This window comes from Trichomonas vaginalis, chromosome V, assembly GCF_026262505.1.
Source record: "Trichomonas vaginalis G3 chromosome V, whole genome shotgun sequence".
Lineage (NCBI taxonomy): Eukaryota > Parabasalia > Trichomonadida > Trichomonadidae > Trichomonas > Trichomonas vaginalis.
In genome coordinates this window covers 12,321,246-12,341,818 of record NC_067207.1, presented here as the reverse complement: position 1 = coordinate 12,341,818, position 20,573 = coordinate 12,321,246, and the positions used below count along the sequence as shown (strand labels likewise).

Genomic DNA, 20,573 nt, shown 5'->3' with positions numbered 1-20,573 from the left:
AAAAAAATTTAAGTTTTTACAAAAATTTTCAACTTAAACTTACTCGTTCTCATTCTTAGTTTCTGACTTTTGCTGACGAGGAGGTGGTGGAGGAGGAGCTGCATAATTTTGTTGTGGTGGTGGATATCCTCCCTGTTGAGGTGGATATCCTTGAGGTGGTGGGTAATTTCCTTGTGGTGGGTATCCTCCTTGTTGTGGTGGATATCCTCCCTGTTGAGGTGGCATCTGATAATTCGGATATCCTTGTGGGGGAGGATAAGCTCCCTGTTGTGGTGGAGCGCCGTATGCAAGCTGGAAATCTGAGCCATAAGGTGAAGGTGCAAATGAGTATTGATTGTTGTACTGATTCCTTTGCATTTCAGCACTGTACATTTGTAAGTAGGCTGCATTCTGGTTAGCCATCATACCGTAGTTTAATGATTCAGATGTGTACTCTTCCTGTGAAAATTGTGTATTTGGTTTGTAAGCTGGGATTCTTAAGGATCCGTCGTGAGAAACTTTCCTTTTAACAGTGATCTTCTTGTACTTGGCCAATATGATGAAGAGATTATCAAAGAAAATTGAATATCCGAAAATCATAAACAATCCGTAAAGGAATTTTCCAAAGCCAGAGTTCATGAACTTGACGTATGCGCTTTTGCCGCAGGCTGAGAAGTGATTTGGCACCTTGTAGATCTCTGCTGCAAGTTCAACTTCTGGATCGCCTAACCAAACTGCGGTGGTGTTACCTCTACGACTCATCATAGCCATTGTAGTATTGAGAGCACGCAATTTCTTGAAGTATTCATGCTTTGCCAGATTGAAATAGTTATGGACTTCTTCAGAAACTTCTAATTCTGTTTTAACTTTAACAATTGTGATTCCGCCATCTATGTCTAGATTAAGGTCATCATTACCCTCCCAGGATCCATATTTAAGAGGTTCATTAAGGCAAAAGCCGACTCTGTGATTGGCAAAACCGTTCTTTATACGGATCATTAGAATGGGTGGGTTGCCAGCAATTCTATCACGAAGCTTTGAAACTTTCTCTTCTTTCATTATGCAATGCTTTGGCATCATTTTTAATCTGAGAGCGCAGCAGCATTTGCAAAATTCTTTGAATAAAAGTACTCTGACTAAAAAGAGTCCTTTGGTTTTTCCATCAATTGGAACTGTACTACTCAACAATAATGGCATGACATTTGAGGCAATTAAACCAATGACTCCAAAACCTATTGCGGCGAAATATGGGCCCATACCTTCTAATGCAATATGCAATACACCCCATACAATTAGTGCAAGCAAAACGTTTTGAAGCATGCTTATTATTAAATACCAGAATGGGACATGAACTTTGCGATTCTTGCAATATGCAATGAGCCAAAGTATTATATTAATTACCCATGGAACAACGAAAAGAAGTATGAAACCATATGGAACAGGACCTACGAATGCCCATGTTGCATCTGAGACGCATACATATTCCTTCTCGAAAAAGCCTCTTGTAACATAGTGGTCGCAAGAAGGTGTGTAAGAAGAGTAATACGACATTTTCCTTTTGATTTTTGAAAAAGTGTTAACGAAATGAGGCGGTTTGGATCCAGAAATGCAACGGTTTTATATACCATTCCTTTAAATTAATCCTAGGATTGATTTCGTATTATTGGCAAATTTAATGGACTCTCAATTGGAAAATAAAATTGAATTGCTCAACGTATTTAAATGGTATTCAAAAAATATTGAAGAGAATATGATTTTTTAAAAATATGTACATAATATCCATTAATATTAAACATTTCTTTCTCAGAAATTTATTAAATAATTATCAGATACACACAATATTTTCTATTCAATGTTCTTTTTATACAGCAGTGATTTCATTTTGAAAATCACGTGTGCATTTTTTAATATTTCAAGCATTGTAATAAACAGAAATTCATCAAAAGTGACAGCTCTCAATTTTTTGACATTTGTAAATTCTAAATTGAATGAGAAAAATGAAATAATACTAAGCATAATAAAATATTCTAGATTTAATTATAATTTGGAAAAAGTTAGTTTTGAGAGTACTTTTCATAGGCATATAGAATGAAATCTTCTGAAAAATAATATCACATAAACTCATATTATTTTCTAATATATAACTATTTTATATAAAAATCAAATTCAATGATCTTAAAAGCGAAGGATAAACCTCAAAATTTACGAATATAATGAGTGGGAATATAATGCTTATCTATCATAAAACCATATGAAATATCAATTTTTGCTTTACGCCTAATTTTTGACGACAATTAGCAAAAATGTTAAATGTTAACACTCAGTCCATTTGAATATGAAAAATAAAATTGACTTTGATTAAATGTTTTTATTTATCATGCAATTCTTCTTGCGACCAAAGATTTGAATAAAATTTCAAAAAATAAGATAGCTGAAAAAATAATATACGGTAGTGTTTACTAATAGATGAATAGTATATAAATTCTATTAAAATGGATTTGATCCAAAAAAATATATAAATTTGATCATAAATAAAATCGTTTTAAATTACTTCTTCATTTAAATTATAACAATTATTTTTGGTTTTATATTTTTTTGGATCAAATCCATTTTAATAGAATTTATATACTATTCATCTATTAGTAAACACTACCGTATATTATTTTTTCAGCTATCTTAATTTTTTGAAATTTTATTCAAATCTTTGGTCGCAAGAAGAATTGCATGATAAATAAAAACATTTAATCAAAGTCAATTTATTTTTCATATTCAAATGGACTGAGTGTTAACATTTAACATTTTTTTGCTAATTGTCGTCAAAAATTAGGCGTAAAGCAAAAATTGATATTTCATATGGTTTTATGATAGATAAGCATTATATTCCCACTCATTATATTCGTAAATTTTGAGGTTTATCCTTCGCTTTTAAGATCATTGAATTTGATTTTTATATAAAATAGTTATATATTAGAAAATAATATGAGTTTATGTGATATTATTTTTCAGAAGATTTTGTGTTCTTCTTCAAAATTTTATTTTTTTATTAAAAAGAATCTTTACAAAATATACATTTACTTTAATTAATATTTAAAAACGTGCTCTATCAAAAGTTCCAAAAATTCAATATTTTAGCTTTTCTGAGGTGTCACTTTTGATGAATTTCTGTTTACAACAGCATCGATCATCTTCTTTATAAAATAGACTCAAAATTTTATAACGAAATTTCATTGTTGATAAATTTGAGTAGGTGACAAAAGTGCATACTCTTAAATTAACCTTAAATGTTGATTTTTCGATAGAGTATGTGCCAAAAGTGCTTACTCTTAAACAACCGTCGGATTTCCGGGTGAAATCGTGACACACTTTCGTCTTTCGTAGGCAGTGGTGGTTGTTACAAAAGGTAACTTCGAATGTAGCGTGAAATCTGCAAAAAAAATTCTGAATTTTGAATGGAGAACACAAAAATTGAATAGTTTACGTCAATAAAAAAGAGAAAAATGAAGCCAATGTGTCTCGAACCTAGGACTTAGAGCAGCAATCCCACTGTTTATCACATTACACTACATGCATCTCTCACCTCAGTGAATGAGATCAACTATATGATAACTTTTTCCCCATTATATTCTTGTGGAAAAGTGACAAATAGCAACTTTGACCCTCTCTCTTCCCTCCTTAAAACGAGAAAATTTGTTCGAAATTGTTTATCATTTCGAACAAGTTTTCTCGTTTTTAATAACAAACTAAAGGCTATGAGGCACTGATTATATATTAGTGCCTCACAGCCTTTAGTTTCTAATAGATAGCTGGGAAACTTTCTCCAAATGATAAGTTATTCAGAGAAAGTTTCCCAGCTATCAAGAGGGAATTGTTCCTTATGAGGTATATAGTTATGATGTATACCTCATAAGGAACAATTCCCTCCTTAAAATCGTAGACATTTTTATACTTATTAATCAACCATTCAAAATCATATTCCTCTGAAAAGTTATTTTATTAAAAATTTAGAATTTTAATAAATATAGAGTTTGAATTTCATACAATACCTATATATTTTCAATAATGGGATTTGAAAACCATTCTCAAAAGTTCTCAGAAAACCTTTTTTTCATTAATTTTAAGAAATCTGAGTATTAAATTAAGTGATAAATTCGTTTGACACTACTTTAATTTTTAAATTCAAAAAATTATATGTGCTTCTTAAAATGACTCAAAAAATTTTATTATAAAATAATATATAATATTAAAAATCCCACAACATTTTTTCTTTACATAATCGTACTTCCTCGACGATTAATTTCCACTCAATTTCTATCGTTGACCGAACTTAGCATGCAACATTATCACAAAAGAAGGACCACTTTTATGACTACTGCCAAATCTATAAGCAGAGAATGGCTATTTGAAGCTAAAAGAAGAATAGAAGAAGGTGAATCTTACAAAAGTGTGGGAAAGGAAGTTGAATTGGAAAATGGTAAAATTAAATTGAATGTTGCCGAAAATACAATAAGAAGAGCATTTCAACTTCAAGAAATCGAATTACCAAAAGTTAGTCGCGGCAGAAAACCAAATCCACCAACATTTGAGCAAAAACAATTAATTAATTCTTGTGTTTCACAATATAAAGGAGGAATTTCAAAAACTTATTTATTGATTAAAAGGTTTCAAAATATTGCTCAAAATCCCGATTGTGAGAAAGAAAAAGAAGAAATTGCAAAAGAATTTGAAAATATAGAAGATTTGACAAAAGATCAAATTTTTGACAATTTACAAAAAATAAAGCATCATCAAGTGGAAAAATTTATGATGGAATCAGGTTTATCTTCAAAAAGAGATTACAAACCAGCAGATCCACCTACCAAATATCGTGCCATATCAAAGAATTTGATATGGCACTGCGATATTCATTACCTTCACGGTAATGTTTCTTTTCCATTTTTTGCCATATTGGATGATATGACACGTAAAGTTCTCAAAACTAAATTATTGAAAAACAAGTCTTCCAACTCAACAGCGAAGGTTTTAAGAAAACTTTTAGATGAGTTTATTCCTTACTGCATCTGGACCGATAACGGCGGTGAAAACCGCGGCGAATTCGGCCAGGTTATGCAGGAAAACGGAATAGTTTGGAAGCACACCTTGCCGTATATGCCAAGACAGAACGGCAAGGTGGAGCGCCTGTGGCCAAGCTTAGAAAAGTTTTTGCCAGACGAGTTGGATGATATTCAACAAATCAAGGACTCAGTTCAGCAGTTCATTGAAAAATACAACAATACACCACATTTATCTCTCGATATTAATCCAAAAACGAATAGTAATTACACTCCTAACGAATTATTCGAAGTTTCAAAATTTTGGTACGAGCCAGAAATGCAAAAATGGGAGTTATATATCAAAGACGAATGGGTCTTGGCAAAATTTGAATAATTACATCATTTTAAATGACTACTAAACAATTTTATTTATGATCAAATTTTATATATTTTTTTGGATCAAATCCATTTTAATAGAATTTATATATTATTCATCTATTAGTAAACACTACCGTATATTATTTTTTAAGCTATCTTATTTTTTGAACTTTTATTCAAATCTTTGGTCGCAAGAAGAATTGCATGATAAATAAAAACATTTAATCAAAGTCAATTTTATTTTTCATATTCAAATGGACTGAGTGTTAACATTTAACATTTTTTGCTAATTGTCGTCAAAAATTAAGCGTAAAGCAAAAATTGATATTTCATATGGTTTTATGATAGATAAGCATTATATTCCCACTCATTATATTCGTAAATTTTGAGGTTTATCCTTCGCTTTTAAGATCATTGAATTTGATTTTTATATAAAATAGTTATATATTAGAAAATAATATGAGTTTATGTGATATTATTTTTCAGAAGATTTTGTGTTCTTCTTCAAAATTTTATTTTTTTATTAAAAAGAATCTTTACAAAATATACATTTACTTTAATTAATATTTAAAAACGTGCTCTATCAAAAGTTCCAAAAATTCAATATTTTAGCTTTTCTGAGGTGTCACTTTTTAAAAGCTGTAAGCTGGAAGTAAAAATCTTGTTTTTTTCTGAGTTAGTTGTAGAACTATTGATGCCCGAGTTATAATTGTGATGTAGAAGGATGTCAATGTACTGACTGAAGGATATGAAGTGAATTGAATTTCATTGAATTTCAATTTGATCAAAATTTGTTGAAATTATATGAATGTGTCAATATCTGTATGACTCTCCTTCACTCCTTCCCTATTCTTTCGAGAACGAAGCTAGCTCAGCTTTCGCTGAGCGAATTGACACTTTTGATGCCCTAAACGTACATACTCTCAAATTTATCGAAAAAAATAAAACTACCTAAACTCGTATATTCTTATTTTAAATATGATATTATCCTTATATTCCACACTAAAATTCATTTAAATCAACTTTTAAAAAAGTTCGAATCCTGCGCGTCTCACTTTTTAAATTTTCCAAATGGAAAATTATATTCTCCTAAAGTGAAAACAATTTTCCAAATTGACTTCCTTACGTATATACCTTTAGGTTTAAGTCGTTTACAATTTTTATATGTCAAATTTATGTTTATAAACAACACGAGAACTTTGCAAAATTTCCACAAATCGGAATAACAATATCGCGTTTGCAAAATTTAGTCTTCTTGTCAAACTGATGATTTTTTGCGGATCTCGATTTTTTTTTTCTTCACCGGTGATAAATCTCCATCGATGGAAATACACATATTTTCAAAGTTATAGACAATGATATCACATAGCAGCACTGCAGGGGGAAAACATGTTGAATTATTGGACATATGTATTCATAAGAATAATTTCCTAATGGCAATTGCTTCTTACTTTTATGCATTCTATTTATTTTAAGTATAATTACTTATGTATCATCGTTTGCATTATATGATTCAAATTGTCTTAATGAATTAATTCCTATAAAATTATAATTCCTATAAAATTATATTTTTACAGAATTTTAATAAATAGCATGGTGTGCGATTTAATGTGATTGAAATACAATATACATGTTGGATTTTTGTTCAAATAATTTTCATTTTCATGATTTATCGAAAAATCTGATTAAAATGCAATATAGAATGCTTTCTCAAAAGGGAGAGAATTGTTGATAAAACTATATGTTCTGCGAGAATTAGAATTTTATTTTATTGGAAAAAATAAATTTTATAAAAGTTTCTTATTTCTTTCTCAGAGAAAAATATAGACATCTTAAATATCAATCATTTAATGTCCTGTGAATATTAATTTTATAAATCATATAAAATAATAGTTTATTCAAATAAAACATAATAGATTAGTTCTGACTTATTGTTGTATGCTATTGATATCGGCAATAATTCCTTTTTTAGTTTGATTTTTGTAGCTATCTAAATGGATATCTTGCCAAAATTCTTCTTTATCATATACAGCGATATAATGCTCCTTATTATTAGGATCTTGTCCATATAAATTACTAGAAACTTGATGATTTGTAAAAATTTCCGAATTAACTGGCCAATAAAAGCTTGTGTCTTCACCTAGGTTAGTGCTTATCACATAACACTTTTGTGTGTCATCATGAACTATTGCACATAAAGTTTTATTGGCAATATTGTCTGTTAATCTTAATAGTTTTGTAAGTCGAACTATTATATTAAAAGCATCTGGGTTATAGTCTGAAATATCGAATAGCTGATAAAAATATAAATCTGTTTCAAGATGTTTTTGGTCAAACGTGTTTAAGATCCCTAAAAAAGCAGGTTCTAAGTTCTTATTTCTTGATTTCTGGGATGTTAATTCCTTGTATTTGAATTCGATAAAATCTCGTTTGTCCGAATTTATTGTCCAAATTAATTGGACGAATTTCTGAAATGTATCAATTAAGTCCTTATCAGGCTTTGCTAGTGAATTATACACTATCAATAGCAGTGAAAAGGGATTGTTATTTGGCTGAGACATTAAATATTTTAATTAATTTTCCAACAGATAAAAATTTGACACTTCAAAATATTTTTTTACAAAAATAAAAATCAAACTGTAGAGTTCTGTATGAGATAAATCTTCTCAAAAATGAAATTATATACCTTTCGAAAACTAATCTTTTTGAAAATAGTATTCTTCATTGATAAATTTCATCCAGAAATCTCAATAGTTTAGTAAATTTAAGTAGATTCAAATCATGACTGAAAACATTTCTTCAAATTTCTATAGAAGGTAACAAAAGAGTAGCACTAGGACTTCTAAGTGAAATTTGGAATTTGCCTGGATATATAGAATTTATTCTGAAATTTGCCTGGATATAGGGTTCTTGGAAAAACTGAATACCATCTCATATCAATGAAAAATCAATCTAAAAGCTTTATATGAAAAAAAACAACTTTTTGTTATTCAATGAATAAGATTCTCTGAAAAAATGTACGATTCCATGTCATGTTGTAAGTACACATTAATTTTATTATCTCACAATGTGTAGACACTAGCTTATAAGTTAAAATAACTAGGATATATATAATAAATTAGAGATTATGATTTTGCACAATATATTTTCCATTCGTTATGGAGCTGTGGCATTATATTCATGATTCCACATTGATTATACAATTATTTATTTCAAAATAGCGAATTTTAAAATAAAATTTGAATCGTTATTCAACCTTTTTATTCTAAAATCTATATTTCATTTCCTAAAACTACATTTCTTCTAAAAACATTAAATATTTCAAGTCTCCACGAGCTCTATCCCTATTATTTTTTGTTTGCAATATATTGAAAATCCAATTTTTGCGAGTTTCAGAGATGAAATATACTAAGCATTAATTATAGAAGCATAATGATTTCAAAACGGATTTTTGATATCAAGAGGCGAAATCAGCAAAAAGTGACAACGCATAGGATGGAATCTCGTGAGGGATTGCCATCGGAACAGCAGAACACTAATATTCCAGTTCCAAGGAAGCGAGGGCGTCCAAAAGGCTCGAAAAACTCGAAAAAGAGGGACTCCTTCGATACTTTGCAGTTTTCATTAAATCAACATTACACGGCAGACGCCCCGAGGAAGTCATCTCGTTCTCACGCGACAACCTCTATGGTCGAATATGCCAGTGATGATGAAAATGGAGACTTTAATCCACTAAATCCTGTGCGAAAAGGTATATATATTGAAGATGTTGTTGCAGGTCCGCCACTTGGACAGGGAGAAGCATATATATGCAAAATGCCTTCAAAATCTTATCTTCATTTACAGCAATTAAACAGCTCCGATATTTCAGCAACAAAAGCACAAAATCCGTACAGCAAATATCAAAAATGCGTAAGTAGAATGTTTGAAGTTACGTTTCCCTCTATCAAGGGCTTCACAGAACCAGTAAATAAGTTACTAGACCCCAATGTTTTCATTGCTGAACGAATAGTCACGCATCAATGCGATGAAGAATTAGTTCATGTTGTTGAGCAGCACATTGATATGAGCCATTATCTTCCTGGTCTTCCTATTGATAATTCAACCGATCTACAGGAATTTCTCAGATTTCAGAAGCCTTTACAAAACATCATGGATGCTGATGATCCGTTCGTTGGCCCGGATGGTGCTTTTATACTTGAGCCAAGATTAAATAATGAAATACAGGAAGAAGTCAATGATTCCCAAGAAAATCCCGAATCAGATGATACTCCTCCACCTAAAACAAAGTTCTTGATCAAGTGGAGAGGCTTACCTCTATCACAGGCCACTTGGGAAACTCCGGAAACTTTATTTGCTGGGCCAATCTGTCCAGGCAACTACGATGAGATAAAGGAAATGATCAGGCAGTATTGGCATAGACTTAGACATCAGGATACTGAAAAAGAAATCAAATCTGACGACGCAACAAAAATAATTCCTCCAATTCGAGGTTATCCGCTTTCCAAACAACAACAAACAGCCGTTAAAAAATTACTTACATCGCATTTACACGCGCAATACTTAACTTTAGTTTGTCCAGAAGAATCTGGTCGAACTGTAATTATCTCGACATTTTTACAGACCATGCGTTTCGCATTCCATCACAAAAAACCAGCAATGATTGTCTGCCATCCTCTCGTGCTCCCAATTTGGAAAAATACGCTCAGAATGATGACAAATCTACATTACGCAACTTTACAAGCTTCAGATAGAGACCGATCACTTCACAAACAATACGAAGTGTCCGGAGACTCAGTTTCGAAGTTCGACGTCTTAATCGCGTCGAGTTTCATCGTAGAAGCCGAAGCACAGTTCGTAACAGGCCTTGGATTCGAGACAATCATATTAGATATGAGGAAAGGTATTCCTCCGAGGATTCTCGCGCTGATTGAAGGAGATCATCATATTATTTACATAAATGACGTCGAAATCGAAACAATTCCTCATATCAAAGTCGAACCAACACATTTCAGATATACAGAGCGTCTTATTATGGACGAAAACCTTACAAAACCCGTATTAAATACTTTCATAACAGATTTACTCAAAAACAAACAATCCTCGCAGTCGGTTGAACCCGTCGCTGCCGATTTGTTCCACCTTTCCCTATTAATGATGGACCACGTAACGCTTTCTCCGCAAATGAACGAAATAGCAAACAGAATCTTTCGTTCTAAGCATTCTATTGGCAAAAGACAGTTCTCTGCCCAAGAAAACATCGAATTTCTCGCAGAATATTCATCAAAATTTACAAGATTATTAAATCTTACTCGAGAAAACGGTTTACAGATAATTGTTGCCAATGATTATAGCGTATTACGTATTATTAGACAATTCCTCGGTTACCACGGTATCTTTTCCGTATGGATTAACTCAAATTTGATTGAAGAACAGCCATCTCTTGTTACTGTTCCTACAACAGGCGTAGCGTTGATGATTCGAAGTGAGTATTCAAGTATCCTTGCACAGATGAGGCCAACAAGGGTGATTTTCTATAATATTGCTCCGAATTTGAAAATTGATGTGGAACTTGTTCATTATTTCATGAGAAATGACAGTCCACCAGAGATTGTAAGACTTTTGACAAAGGATTCAATCGAAACTATCCTCTATTCTCAGTTTTTACGCGTTCAAGATCTAGATATCAGTTTGCTTCAGCAATTAGACTACGAGATACTCCTGCGAGCTATTACATTAACATCCAAGCCAGCAAGACAGACTCCAGAAGACCTTCCTTCCGAAATTTCCTTCGAAATCCCATCCGAACAAGCGACCATTTACGATAAAATTGACAGGGTCTTTGATTACGTAAAAAAGTGCAGCAATTATTGGGAGGATATCTTCCCTTCTCCAAGCGGACAGCCACTTAAGCAGTGCGCATGGGCACAGCAAGAGGCACAGCAGCTGTTAGAAGGCATGTTTACAATGAAATCTGGAAATTGGCAACAATTTTCCTCAAATTTCAACTATCCTTTAGAAGAAATCAAAGAAATCGGACATGCAATAACACTTCACCACATGACAAGACTCTTAGAAGAGGATTTCGTCAACTATTCCGTATCAATTGCAGCATTTCAGATTGAATACTTCAATAAACCATACGAAGCACCTGTAGCATCACCTAAAACATACTGGAATGATATTGCAATGCGAGATACGACATATCCAGCCTCCCTTTTCGTAATGAAAGGAATGCAAAAGATTTTTGCCAACGCTACGAGGCTTTTTTCAGTACAACAACGCTGTATCTTTATTAGGGCGTTCATGTACATCAATCCGGAACCAACAATTCCAGCACGATGCCGTTCAATTCAGTTTGATAATCCAGAATACCTCTATAAGATCTTAAACGCGTTCTTGGAAGGTGCCACGACCTCTCCAAACCTCATGCAGAAGATCCCCGGCTTCACACAACAGGATTTCGACACAGTTTTCAAAGCGATTTACCCACAAATCAAATGTGAAGTACTTATGTACGTAACAAGGATGGTAGAAGAAGGTGCTCGTGACACAGACATTACAGAGCTTCGTCCTATTCTTTCATCCATCATTTCCGGACCATTTTATTTTGGATGGACCGACCAAAACATACTAGACATCATCAGAAGCATGTCATTATTCGGCATACCTGTTCTAGAGAACACGAATACTCCAGATTACCCGCTTTTCATGGCAATGTCCGGAATAACCGGCAGATCTCTTGATTCAATCAACACATTCATGGAAACGTTCTACACCATTTTGATTGCAGCCCATTCCTCCAAGGAGATCCTCATTATTCCGGAATCCCTCTCCCTTCTCAAGCCAATGCCCGTAATTGTCAAAGGAAAAGAAGTTTGCCAGCCACTGACGATAGCCTTTGAAATAATCGACCGAACAATTAGGTCCATCGACATGATCGGTTTCGCCAGAAAAACTTCCAAAGAAGGATTCGACAGATTTTGTTCACAGCCGTTTCTTCCTCATGGCTGGGACAAAGAATGTGATGCAGCTCTCTTGGAAGGAATAGTTCAGTACGGTCTGGACGCAAGAGGCCAAATGGCAATTATTCCTTTCAAAAAGCCACGTGTCACTTTTTACGATTGTATGATGAGACGGTCATTGAGTGAATTCAAGGAATTCATGAGCATGGACAATGTTGGTAAGCGCTTGAGTTTCTTGATTCTTAATTCTACGAGGATTCCAAGAAGAATTTCGTTCTGGGATGGTGGAATTAAGCATATTTCATTCAGAATACAGCCAAGGAATGAATGGGAGAGAGACATGAAAGCCCTTGAAGTAGAGTACAACCACGAGTACTTGATCAGACACAAACAGGACTTCCTAGTTGAAAATCCGCAGTTTAGAGAGTACTTGGAAGAGAAAGAAAAAGAAAAGAAGAGAATAAAAGAGGAGAAAAACGTGGAAAAAGTCAAAGTCAATCCAAAGAAGAAGACATCGAAACAGATCTATAGAGGTTTATCGCCACCACCTCAAAAGAAATCTTATAGATCAAACCCGTCTTCAACTGCAACTGAAAATAATTCTGAAACTCCTCAAAAATCTGAAAAAGTGACAGAGGGAACTTCCCTCCCTAGCGATGAAACACAATCATCGGAAAACCCTACACCACATAAGCCCACGTTGAAACTGAAGCTTCCCAAGCAAAACAAAAAGCCACGTATACTAATTAGGACCGAATCTGCCCAAGAAACAACAGAAAAAACTGAAGATAAAACAGAAGAAAGTCCTAAAAAGAGAAGAATCATATTAACAGCCAAGCCAAAGAAGAAGAAACTTAATTTGACAACAAGTAACTTAGAAGTACAGCAACAAACAGAACAAGAAACGAAACAAAAACCAAAGAAAAGCATTGTATATGTAGATGCACAAGATATGCCAAGTACTGACTCTTCTGATGAAGATTCCGAAGAAACGAAACAAAAGAATAAGAAATCCCTCAAAAAGAATAAGAAACACGCAAAAGATTTCTTACAAGAGATGAATAAAAGGGCAAATACGAATCTTAGAGAAAGAAAACCAATAGAATACAACGACATGGATGAGGATGAAGAAATAAAGACTCCACCAAGAATTACGTTGAAGAGAAGAGCTGAAAAGAAATCACAGAGAGGAGAAGATACTCCTTCTGACCAAGATGACGGACAATGGAAGAATTGAGTTTATATTTTTATCTTATTTATTTTTTTTATAGATATTTTTTTATTTAGATGTATTTTAAAATGAATATTTTATTAAATTTGTCAATTTTTTTACAGCGGATAATTCTGAATCATAATTTCTCAATATTGAGACACTATTATGTAATTCTTGATGGAGATCGATAGTTTTACAAAAGCTTTTAAGGCTGCACTTACGCGCATCTGACTTAAATTCAAATTTTTGACAACTGGTGTGAAGCGCCATTAAAAATTAACCTTAAACACTTGAATTGAATGCCCTGTCATAGGGGCGTAAGTGCACCCTTAATCCAGGTCAAACTTTCATGAAAATTATAAATGTCATATTTTTGACTTTACAAGATGTCAAAATTGTAAAGTTGTGAGTGTCAAAAATCTTCAATTTTTCTTCATCTCTTTAGAGTTGGTGAAGATTTTTCTCCATTCGGGATCTTTTTTCTATATATTTGAATCTCTTTTTGTCCAAGTAATATGTAATGACTCAAAGCAAAGAGAAAGATGTGGCCATTATTGAATGGAATTTAACTTTCAAAAGTGACATATCAGTGTAAGAATGGCATTTTATCAACATTATTGGAGAAATCGTAATATTAATATATTTGGATTGAATAAATTTGATATAAAAAATTTGTAAGTGCATTCAAAAATGTCGAAGTTCATCAACGCGTACAGCCGCTATTTTGGTGATAAAAACTTCGATGCGACAAAATTAGGAACATCCGAGTGTCCAATTCCAAAGTTTTCGTCGTCAGATATTTTAAATTTATGCAAATTAACAAGATCTGAACTTTCAAACGACAAATCTTTGCTATCTCTAGCTGGTGACTTTACTATTGTTGGTGACTTGCATGGAAACATAAGAGATCTGATTAGAATATTTGCTTTGGCAGGTTCCCCATTAACCAATAAGTATTTATTCGTAGGAGATTACGTTGATAGAGGAAACTTTTCAATAGAAGTTGTAACACTTCTTCTCGCACTAAAGCATGAGCATCCTGACTCAATTTTCTTATTACGTGGCAATCATGAATTTGAAGAAATGAATGGCATATATGGATTTCGCGAAGAATGCCTTAAAGAATATGGTCTTGATGTTTATGATGCCTGCAATAAATGCTTCGCTTTGATGCCATTTGCGGCCATCTTAAATGGAAAGGTTTTTGTCGTTCATGGAGGCCTCAGTCCAACTCTTCTTGATACATGCCAGATTATGTCAATTCCGAAGCCTGTTATTACATATAAATCAACTCCATACGAACAACTCGTAACAAACATAGTCTGGAGCGATCCAACAACAACTACATCGAACTACGGTCCTTCAACAAGGAAAATGGGCTGCACATTTGGCATAACTGCCCTCAAAAATTTCCTTTCATACAATAAATTACAAGTTCTCATTCGTGGACACCAATGCGTTCAAAATGGCGTCGAGAAATTTGAAAACGATCACCTCTACACTGTTTTCAGCTCTAGTAGTTACTCTAAATCCAGTGCAAACAAATCAGGAATCATCCAAATCATCCAAAAGCACATTAAATGCTTTAATTTCCCTGCGATACCAGTTCTAAAGCGAGAAGATGCTGTTTTCGAGCAGTTGTCCCATGAAACAAGGCCAAGAAAGAACACATTTACTCTCGGAACATCAGTTTCGCCAGTAAAGCCAAATGGAAAGGGTTCTTTATCTCCGGCATCATCACAGACTACTCCTCGCAAGATGCAGCCAAGTTCTTTGCCAATCAAAGAATTTAAATCCCCAAGACCAGAACTTTCTTCGATGTTTATGTCTCCTTCTCAAATAGATTCGCCATCTCCATCTGGAACACCAAGTTTCTCCTTCAAACGAAGCCCCAGAGTCGATGAAACACCGAAGAAAGTTTATCCATTACCAAAATCACCAAGATAAGCATATAATAATCATGAAATTCATATTTTGTAAAAACAATCTATCAATGTTTATTTAAATATTTTATTTATATTTCACCAGCAATCATGCATAACGTTTCAAGTAATTGTATTCAAGAGAATTGGGCATTTCAATGATATTCCATTGAATAGGATTGTATTTTATGCTCATTTCTGTCTGAAATTCAACAAAATTTGTGAAATGTGGACTTTCGGTCGGTTTTTTGTTCAACATATGGCTATCAGGATTGAAACTCTTCCTAAACATGTAGTGTATTTTTGAAAGACTTTATCCAGTGAATTCATGAGCAACTTCGCGAGGATGAATCTAATATAACTCATCACATCTAACAAACTCAAGTACAAAAATTAATTAAAAAAAACGATTATTTTACTCCCTAATGAAAATTTTCTTCGAAAATACCAGAAAACTAAAGAATATCTTAAGTAAGAATATTATTCTTCGGCACCATGTGAAATAAGATTTTCGGCTATTTCTTTACTATTATACCATGCTGCATAATGAAGAGCGGTTTTTCCATCTTTATCTTTTTCATTGATATCTGCACCATGTGAAATAAGAACTTTGGCAGTTTCTTTACTATTTTTCTTTGCTGTATAATGAAGAGCGGTTTTTCCATCTTTATCTTTTTCATTGATATTTGCACCATGTGAAATAAGATTTTCGGCTATTTCTTTACTATTTTCACTTACTGCATAATGAAGAGCGGTTTTTCCAATTTTATTTTTTTCATTGATATTTGCACCATGTGAAATAAGAACTTCGACGGTTTCTTTATTATTGTACAGTGCTGCATAATGAAGAGCGGTTTCTCCATGTTTGTCTTTTTCATTGATATTTGCACCATGTGAAATAAGAACTTCGGCAGTTTCTTTACTATTACGCCTTGCTGCAATATGAAGAGCGGTTTGTTCATATTTATCTTTTTCATTGATATTTGCACCATGTGAAATAAGAAGCTCGGCAGTTTCTTTACTATTATTCTCTGCTGCATAATGAAGAGCGGTTATTCCATCTTTATTTTTTTCATTGATATTTGCACCATGTGAAATAAGAACTTCGGCAGTTTCTTTATTATTGTTTATTGCCGCAATATGAAGAGCGGTTTGTTCATATTTATCTTTTTCATTGATATTTGCACCATGTGAAATAAGAAATTCGGCGGTTTCTTTATTATTATTACTTGCTGCATAATGAAGTGCGGTTTTTCCATTTTTATCCTTTTCATTGATATTTGCACCATGTGAAATAAGAAGCTCGGCAGTTTCTTTACTATTACGCCTTGCTGCAATATGAAGAGCGGTTTGTTCATATTCATCTTTTTCATTGATATTTGCACCACGTGAAATAAGAAGCTCGGCTATTTCTTTACTATTGAACATTGCTGCAATATAAAGAGATGTAAATCCATTTTTATCCTTTTCATTGATATTTGCACCATGTGAAATAAGAACTTCGACAGTTTCTTTATTATTACCCCATGCTGCATTATGAAGAGCGGTTTTTCCATCTTCATCTTTTACATTGATATTTGCACAATGTAAACGGAAGTATTCGAAAAGAGATGGAATATTAAATATAGGTGTATAAACAAAGCATTTGTTTATATCATTAGTTTGATCGAAATAAACTAAAAATGCATCAAGATTATGACAAAATACACATGAATTTAAGTTGATTCTTATATTGTATTCATTCATCAAGAATGTAACAAAATCAATGTTGTGTGAAATAATTGCATATTCCATGCATGCTTTATTTGGTATCTGATATTTCAAACATTCACTCATGATCTCTGCATTTCTTCCTAAAAATGAAAATTGAAGACATATTTGAGTTATTTCTGAGCTGAATTTTGATATTAACAACTTGAAACAATCAACTGCTCCATGGTAACAACATAATTCAAGTAATGAATATCCAAAATAATAAACTGGATATAAATTGCTTTTAAGTTTTTGATTTTTATCAAATTCATCTCTTTCAGTGAAGTATATGAATCTTTCAAGGTCATTATACATAATTGCTCTGTAAATTGTATCTTCTGTAAGAATTTCAAGATTATCTGATTTAATTTTTTCAAAATCGGCAGATTTGTCTAATTTAATTCCATATTCTTTATAAAACAAGAAGTTTGGAATAGTTGAAACTCTGTTGACCTCTGTGACATGGTAATCATCAGATATAAGTTTGGCAAGAAATAAATATGACTTTGTATAGCGAATATTATACGGAATGATACCTAAAATGTCTCGCATAATTATTTGGGGAGGATATTTCTGTGAATCAATCAATTCTGTTTTGATCATTTTGTAAATTGACTTTAATTCTTCTTCGTTTTCCGTTTTTAGCTGATACAATGCAAGATATGAATCGATGTAGTATTTGTAAGTACTTCGTAATTTGTTGTATTCTTTTGAATGAACGTCATGGTCCGACATTATTAATTTTTAAAAAAGACACATTTACGTTTTACCATATGAAATGCCCTTAAATTCATTAGAAGAAAAAAAATACTATGTTACATATGTAGAAAACAATGACCATTTGGTATAATTTATTGTCAATCATTCCAAATCAATTGATTTTTTGAATGTAGATAAAGGGATATATTTAATTAATAGATTGATCTGTATTTTCTAAGATCTATTAAATTTAATGGCTAAATCTTTTGCAATTCTTCGCCTGAGGAGCTCCAAAGCTCACAATCTCTGCAAAATGGAACTTTGAAATTCCTGAATCTGTATCTACAGAGGCCTTTTACCATTTGGACCTCTGCTGATCAGAAGATTATGGTAGCCATTCTGTTCTTCAGGAGCTCTAGTGTTCCCATTTCCACTAGAAAAAGAACTATTTGTTTCATTTCTCATGAAATTCATCTTCAAAAATATCAGAAATAGAAAGAATGGCGTCTTATATAAGAACACATGTTTTTGAACCATGTGTACGAAGATGGTCGGGCTGCTTCTTCACTACTATTAAATTCTGCAAGTTTAAATGATGAATATCAGTATTTATCTTTTAAATTGATATTTGCATCATGCTAAAGAAGAAATTCGGTTATTTCTTTTTTATTATGACGAATTGCAAATTGAAGAGCTGTATATCCATATCATTTGATGATTCAGATTCAAAAAGTATAAGATATGCCAACGAGTGCATTAAAAAGCAGTAAATTGTATATAAGCATTATATAATAGAGCGAATAAAAGTCTAGATATAAGGTTTTCCCAATTGTTTCAACAAATCGACAAATAAAACACTGAATCAAGGGAATGTTCTAGATGATTTTTGATGCTTTATCAAGAAATATGAAGATGTTGAGTTGAACGAATAAAAATCATATTTGAGAAGGCAGCCGACCACACAATTGAGAAAGTGTAACACCCTAATTGTTACAAAATCTTTTTTATATTCAACCCATCAGAATTTTATAATGACAGAGAAAGTTGTCTGCTTTGATGGCGAAGGCGTTATTTGGTATGGCGGATATCCAGTCGAAGGTGCAAATGAAATTATCGGCGATATCAGAAAGCTTGGATATAGAGCAGTCTGTGTTACAAATAATGCTTCTAAATCTGTCCAACAATACTTAGAGCGTTTCCAAAAGAGTGGCTATACAAACTTCAATGAAGAAGATGTTATCACTTCTGCTCGTTCTGTCGGCATTTATCTTGTCAAGGCAAGATTCAACAAACCAGGCCGTAAAGTATTCGTTATTGGAACAGCAGGCTTCGTTAGTCAGCTCAGATCTTACAATTTGAACATTGTTATCGCTGCAGACTATGATGGTCTCGATATTCATTCAATGGATATTGATCCAGAAGTTTGTGCAGTTGTTGTAGGCTCATCAGAAGAATTCTCATACAGGCATCTTACAATTGCATCAAGATATGTTATTGAAAACGATGCTCTCCTTATCAGTGCAAATCCAGACGATAATTATCCATATAACCATGATGTATTAGTTCCAGCAGCACACGCTCTTGCAGAATGCATTGCTGCAGCTACAAATCATACAACACTCGCCCTCGGAAAGCCACAAAAGTCAATGTTCGAAGCAATTCCTGGATCAGACAAAATTGACAGAGCCCATAGCTGGATTATCGGTGATAGACTCGCTACTGATGTCAAATTCGCTAAAACAGCCGGACTTAGATCAATTTTAGTTTTGACGGGTGTTACAAAGAAAGAAGATACAATTAACTTACCAGATGGCATTAAGCCAGACTTCATCTGTGCAGATCTTAAGGAATGTTACGAAGTTATCAAAGCGAATACATAAAAAAATTATTTTTATTTGATAATCAACCAATCATACTACTATTTTTCCTAATTATCTGTGAACAAAGAAATAAATATTGTTTTATTTGATTATTTCAACTAGATGGGCAATACTTTATGAAATAAAAGTCTCAAAAGCTCATCTTGGTGAATTTTATGAAATAAACTATATTGTATTGTCGCATTTATTAGTAACACAAATAAAAACAATAATATTGTTAAGTTTTTGATTCATTTTCCAGAGAAGCTTTCAATTGATTAATTTTGGCTTGCATAATTTCATTATCTGCTTTAAGACGTGCTTTTTCAGCTGCTAATTGCTTTTTAAGTGCCATTTCAATCCCGTATTGAACTACTTTATTTGATGATAGCTTTAAATCCATTATTGCTAGCTCGAGATATTTGTCGTTTCCATTAGATTCGGGTTTTGGGAAATAAACTTGATGTTTTTCTGCTTGAATTTGATCTAATGCGCGTTTTAAAACAGGGTTTCCTACAGTATATTGATAATGCCTAAATTCATCGGTGTCTACGGCTGCTGCAAGTCGTGTAGAGAATGGCCCTCCGAAAGTTTTTTGAAAATCTTGATTCATCTTAACTTTACATGTCAAAAAAATCGCACATTTGCTACTCTTTTAAAATGTACTCGCAAGAAGGATTCGCTCGATGAATTTCCAAATAAATTGCGGATATAATATCAGTATAGACATGGTACATCATCCATGAGTTTGCATGGAATTCTATTACAGATTTATG

At 32.8% G+C, this 20,573-nt stretch overlaps 7 protein-coding genes across 7 annotated transcripts, besides 9 other annotated features; 4 read left to right on the top strand and 3 right to left on the bottom strand.

Moving 5' to 3' along the window:
* Positions 1-39: 39 nt before the first annotated feature.
* On the bottom strand, positions 40-1,543 carry TVAGG3_0323080 (uncharacterized protein; the record flags this gene model as incomplete). Its single annotated transcript, XM_001581711.2, has 1 exon — positions 40-1,530. The coding sequence occupies one exon, from the start codon at positions 1,528-1,530 to the stop codon at positions 40-42; it is 1,491 nt and encodes a 496-aa protein (XP_001581761.1).
* A 358-nt stretch (positions 1,544-1,901) lies between these two features.
* Positions 1,902-1,938: a mobile genetic element.
* Positions 1,902-1,938: a terminal%2Cinverted (terminal inverted repeat of Banshee-A3 transposon ID:TVAGG3_0323070).
* A 1,177-nt stretch (positions 1,939-3,115) lies between these two features.
* Positions 3,116-3,153: a mobile genetic element.
* Positions 3,116-3,153: a terminal%2Cinverted (terminal inverted repeat of Banshee-A3 transposon ID:TVAGG3_0323060).
* Positions 3,154-3,220: 67 nt separating this feature from the next.
* Positions 3,221-3,277: a mobile genetic element.
* A 507-nt stretch (positions 3,278-3,784) lies between these two features.
* Positions 3,785-3,897: a mobile genetic element.
* Positions 3,898-4,341: 444 nt separating this feature from the next.
* TVAGG3_0323030 (integrase catalytic region-containing protein) lies at positions 4,342-5,403 on the top strand (the record flags this gene model as incomplete). Its single annotated transcript, XM_051230224.1, has 1 exon — positions 4,342-5,403. The coding sequence occupies one exon, from the start codon at positions 4,342-4,344 to the stop codon at positions 5,401-5,403; it is 1,062 nt and encodes a 353-aa protein (XP_051099954.1).
* Positions 4,342-5,403: a mobile genetic element.
* A 3,416-nt stretch (positions 5,404-8,819) lies between these two features.
* TVAGG3_0323010 (chromodomain-helicase-DNA-binding protein 3-related-related family) lies at positions 8,820-13,758 on the top strand (the record flags this gene model as incomplete). Its single annotated transcript, XM_001581712.1, has 1 exon — positions 8,820-13,589. One exon carries the CDS (start codon positions 8,820-8,822, stop codon positions 13,587-13,589), a length of 4,770 nt encoding a protein of 1,589 aa, XP_001581762.1.
* A 12-nt stretch (positions 13,759-13,770) lies between these two features.
* Positions 13,771-13,897: a mobile genetic element.
* Positions 13,898-14,255: 358 nt separating this feature from the next.
* On the top strand, positions 14,256-15,545 carry TVAGG3_0322990 (phosphoprotein phosphatase protein; the record flags this gene model as incomplete). The annotated part of the gene is made up of 1 exon (XM_001581713.1): positions 14,256-15,512. The coding sequence occupies one exon, from the start codon at positions 14,256-14,258 to the stop codon at positions 15,510-15,512; it is 1,257 nt and encodes a 418-aa protein (XP_001581763.1).
* A 422-nt stretch (positions 15,546-15,967) lies between these two features.
* On the bottom strand, positions 15,968-17,974 carry TVAGG3_0322980 (Ankyrin repeat family; the record flags this gene model as incomplete). Its single annotated transcript, XM_001581714.1, has 1 exon — positions 15,968-17,974. The coding sequence occupies one exon, from the start codon at positions 17,972-17,974 to the stop codon at positions 15,968-15,970; it is 2,007 nt and encodes a 668-aa protein (XP_001581764.1).
* A 247-nt stretch (positions 17,975-18,221) lies between these two features.
* Positions 18,222-18,365: a mobile genetic element.
* Positions 18,366-18,938: 573 nt separating this feature from the next.
* On the top strand, positions 18,939-19,845 carry TVAGG3_0322960 (phosphoglycolate phosphatase protein; the record flags this gene model as incomplete). The annotated part of the gene is made up of 1 exon (XM_001581715.2): positions 18,970-19,818. The coding sequence occupies one exon, from the start codon at positions 18,970-18,972 to the stop codon at positions 19,816-19,818; it is 849 nt and encodes a 282-aa protein (XP_001581765.1).
* A 190-nt stretch (positions 19,846-20,035) lies between these two features.
* On the bottom strand, positions 20,036-20,410 carry TVAGG3_0322950 (uncharacterized protein; the record flags this gene model as incomplete). The annotated part of the gene is made up of 1 exon (XM_001581716.1): positions 20,036-20,410. One exon carries the CDS (start codon positions 20,408-20,410, stop codon positions 20,036-20,038), a length of 375 nt encoding a protein of 124 aa, XP_001581766.1.
* Between the last annotated feature and the right edge of the window lie 163 nt (positions 20,411-20,573).